Source organism: Sinocyclocheilus grahami, unplaced genomic scaffold (assembly GCF_001515645.1).
Source record: "Sinocyclocheilus grahami isolate Dianchi unplaced genomic scaffold, SAMN03320097.WGS_v1.1 scaffold24.1, whole genome shotgun sequence".
Lineage (NCBI taxonomy): Eukaryota > Metazoa > Chordata > Actinopteri > Cypriniformes > Cyprinidae > Sinocyclocheilus > Sinocyclocheilus grahami.
The window spans coordinates 400,943-404,493 of record NW_015505203.1 but is presented as its reverse complement, the minus strand read 5'-3'; the positions used below and the strand labels follow the sequence as shown (position 1 = coordinate 404,493).

The 3,551-nt window shown below is 36.6% G+C and overlaps 1 protein-coding gene across 1 annotated transcript in view; it reads left to right on the top strand.

The window, feature by feature from the left end:
* LOC107563327 (histidine N-acetyltransferase-like) overlaps positions 1 to 2,922 on the top strand; it is a 6,483-nt gene extending 3,561 nt beyond the window's left edge. The window contains exons 3-4 of the mRNA XM_016248181.1: positions 780 to 1,004; positions 1,984 to 2,922. Of these exons, the coding sequence (XP_016103667.1) occupies positions 780 to 1,004; positions 1,984 to 2,553 (795 nt within the window). The 3' untranslated portion in view covers positions 2,554 to 2,922. The remainder of the gene's footprint in view (positions 1 to 779; positions 1,005 to 1,983) is intronic.
* The last annotated feature ends 629 nt before the right edge of the window (positions 2,923 to 3,551 follow it).

Genomic DNA, 3,551 nt, shown 5'->3' with positions numbered 1-3,551 from the left:
AAAAAAATTGTCAGGTAATGCGCGTTTTTGCCAGCGGGGGGGGGGGGGACGCACGCATGAATGTAATCAGCGTTGTTTACGCTTAGGGAAAAGCATGCGTATGCATTGTGATACTCTCTAAAATGGCAGAAGACGGTAACTCGGGGGAGAAGAATGGTTGAATAAAGTCTTTTTTTTTCTTTGCACACAAAAAGAATTCTCGAAGCTTCGCAAAATGGAAGTTAATGTCACATGGACTGTTTTACCGATGTCCTTGCTACGTTTCTGGACCTGGGAATATTACAATTGCGTTGCTGTCTATGGGAGGGTCAGAGAGCTCTCCAAATTCATCAAAAATATCTTAATTTGTGTTCTGAAGATGAACGAAGATCTTACGGGTTTGAAACGATATGAGGGTGAGCAATTAATGACAGAATGTTCATTTTGGGGTGAACTAACCCTTTAAGCTACTAGGAGCATGTTTTTGTAATTAGCATATTGAATATTAAGAAAAGCAGACCACTTTCACTCTTATTGTTAACTAACAGTACTTTATAAATAGTATATTAATATTTTTAATCTCAAAGATGAAGGAAAATCGATTCCTCATGATTTGAAACATGAGGTCATGTTTTTAGTTACTCCTGCAGCTTCCCGTACGAAAAACATGCTGCTTGATTTTGCAAACTAGTATTTGTTGTCCTATTATTTTATGATCGCTATCATAATCACACTGGTACTTTAGCAGTTTTTTCCCAGTTATTTCAACCTTTGCGATAATTATTCCTGTGTGCCTTTAGGTGGCTCTGGAGTCAGGCCTGCTGGTTGATGGAGGTGAAACTGTAATAGTTGAGGGATTAAGAGTGTGTCCAAATGAAAGGGGTTGTGGTCTGGCTGGAGTGATCCAGAGATTTGTTGATGGCTACATAAAGAGGGTCTACCCTAATGTGAAGACCAAGCGCCTCACCAGAGGAGATGACCCAGGGCCTGAAAAACTGAGCAAGTTCACGCTTCTGGCCAGACGGGTGAGTTAAAACTGGAAAAGTGAATTCTATAAATTGATTTTATTTAATGTATCATGAACAACAATTAATAAACAATTAACAATAGTGTACTTATAAATGAACACTAGACTAAATAAATAGTTTATGATGCCTAATTTATTAACAGATGCAACGGAAAAAAAAAATGCAACGGAAAACGTGTTGTAGCATCATACCTTTATCATATCTTTCTTTTAATATGTTCTAAATCAGCTGCAAAAGTAAGTTATTCATTTAAAAAATGTTTGCTAATCAAAATACTTTGTAATCTGCATTTTGTATCTCTCCTTATTATTTTTGATAGTTGTTTTAAATGAATTATTCTTTTTTCTTCACTTCCTCTCACTACCTTTTGATCCATACCACTAATTCATAGTTTTCAGTCACCTGGCCGGGTCGAAGACCTGGAGGGCAAAACATCCAAAGAACTTCAGCACAAGCCTGTCAATTTTCCATATATTTCCTTCCAATCCACAAATATTTAGATCACCTCTCAAAAGAATAAAATGAGGACATGTGAACAAAATGCAAGTTTTGGCCATTTGCAATCCACATAAAGCAGCTGCCGCAATATTTCAATCATTAAAATCAGCGTGACATTATAAAATGTTTAATGTGAAAAACACTTAAATTGCCTTAATGTATTAAAATAATGATATTAAAAGATCTAATTCAGTACACATCTTGTTGATGATGCATATTTTATATAGGGTTCATCCACTGGCCTGTACAAAGTATGCATCATCAATATACTGAATATGGCCTATAATATCAGTATCTTACTTTGTTATATTTACTGCATACTTGGCGGTCAGTGGAGGAAAGCCTTGTTTTGCCCTTCAGGTGGGCTTTCCTATAAGGGTGTGACGTCACATGAAAGCTATGAATAGTAATAGTAATAGCACTAAAATTAACAGTAATTTATTTTAATCTGTTTTCTCTTTGTGTCTTTATAAACCAGGCCATTCTCTCCCTATGGGGGGATTCTGAAGGTTTTGATAGCTTTGTCTCAGGTCTGAAGGAAAAACTGCTTGTGTCAGATGAGTCTAACAGTAGCAGTCCTTTAGTGCCAGTAAAGGACTTGGATGCTCTTAAGACCATTCTCTTGGATTCAGACTTGTCTTCTAGACTTCAGCTTCCAGGTGGTGCCATCATCCAGGATTGGCAGCCCTTGAAGCTCATGGAGAGTAACCTTCACATCTTGGCAAGGCGAAACTTGATGTGGTTTGTAGATGGTTCTGGTGGGAAACCCCTGTTCATGAGCTTCCACACACCTCCCTATTCTATTCCCTTTAACGGGGGGTCTCTACGCTTTAATATCGACCTGTACGGGACAGACACTTCTTTAGCAAAGAAGGCACTAACAGCTCACCTGAACAGCGTGAAAAGTGAGATTCAAGGCTTGGTTTTGGTTCATATTTATATGCATCAGACTCTATGGGAAGATTTAAAGCAGTTTTGTGAGGGCCATGAGACAGTGAAGCAGTTCCGGGATTACTGGGAGCAGCTGTTTTTGGAGAGAGAGCCATAATGATATCTAAAGAGGATGGAGAGAAGAAAAAAGATGCTGGCGATAAAGAAAGACTTGTTTAATTTTTTGGTGATTGATGTTGTATTAGCCATAATGGAGTTGTCAGCTTTGTTTAAACAAACTATTTGTTCAACAAATTAAATCGGTTTAAGATATTGTACAACTATATTGTGCCTGAGTGAAACAAGGCACAGTGAAACAAACTCGGTGAACTCATTACTTAAATCGATGCTGATGTCAGAAACATGAAGCATGTACTCGTGCCTCACGAGTACAGGATGATTTATGAATTGAAAGTTTGAGATGAAAAGTACTTCAAACTGATTGTTTTAAGCATTTAATGTGTAATATAATCAATTAAAAGGATGGCTTTTTATCAATGCTGAAAACTTGTTGCTTAATATATTAGTAAAAAAGTGCACTGTAAAAATGCTGCTGCAATTAGTTACAACAACATAACATTTGTTGAGATAACTTAAATATCCAACTCAACTAAATTTAACAAAACTTAAATTAGCTAAACTTAATTTTAAGTCAAGCATCTATCTATCTATGATCTGTTTATCCATTAATAATGTAATTCTGTATCTAACACTACTACAAAAATATATACTTTTATTTAACTGTATAAACAACCATTTAAAAATTAATCATATGTTTTTTCCCCCCCAAAATAATAAATACAATAAAATCATAAGCCACTTACTGTATGTACGGTACGTTACAGCTGTTAGGCAACTGGTAACGGCAGTGACAAGAAAAAAAAGGAGGTTAACACTGTGGAAAATCAGCCTCTTTTTCCACTAGGGTGTTTTGTAATTGCCTTTCATGATGGGAAAGCGCACAAGGAGTCCTTGGAGAAAATGTGTGACGTCTGAGAAACAGGCAACAGTGTAATGGATGTGCTGAGAATCTATCCATCAGCAAATTATTCCCCTCCTCTCTCCTCATGTAGTTCATCTTTCTCTTTTTCTCTATCACATTCTTTCCTGTTGCTA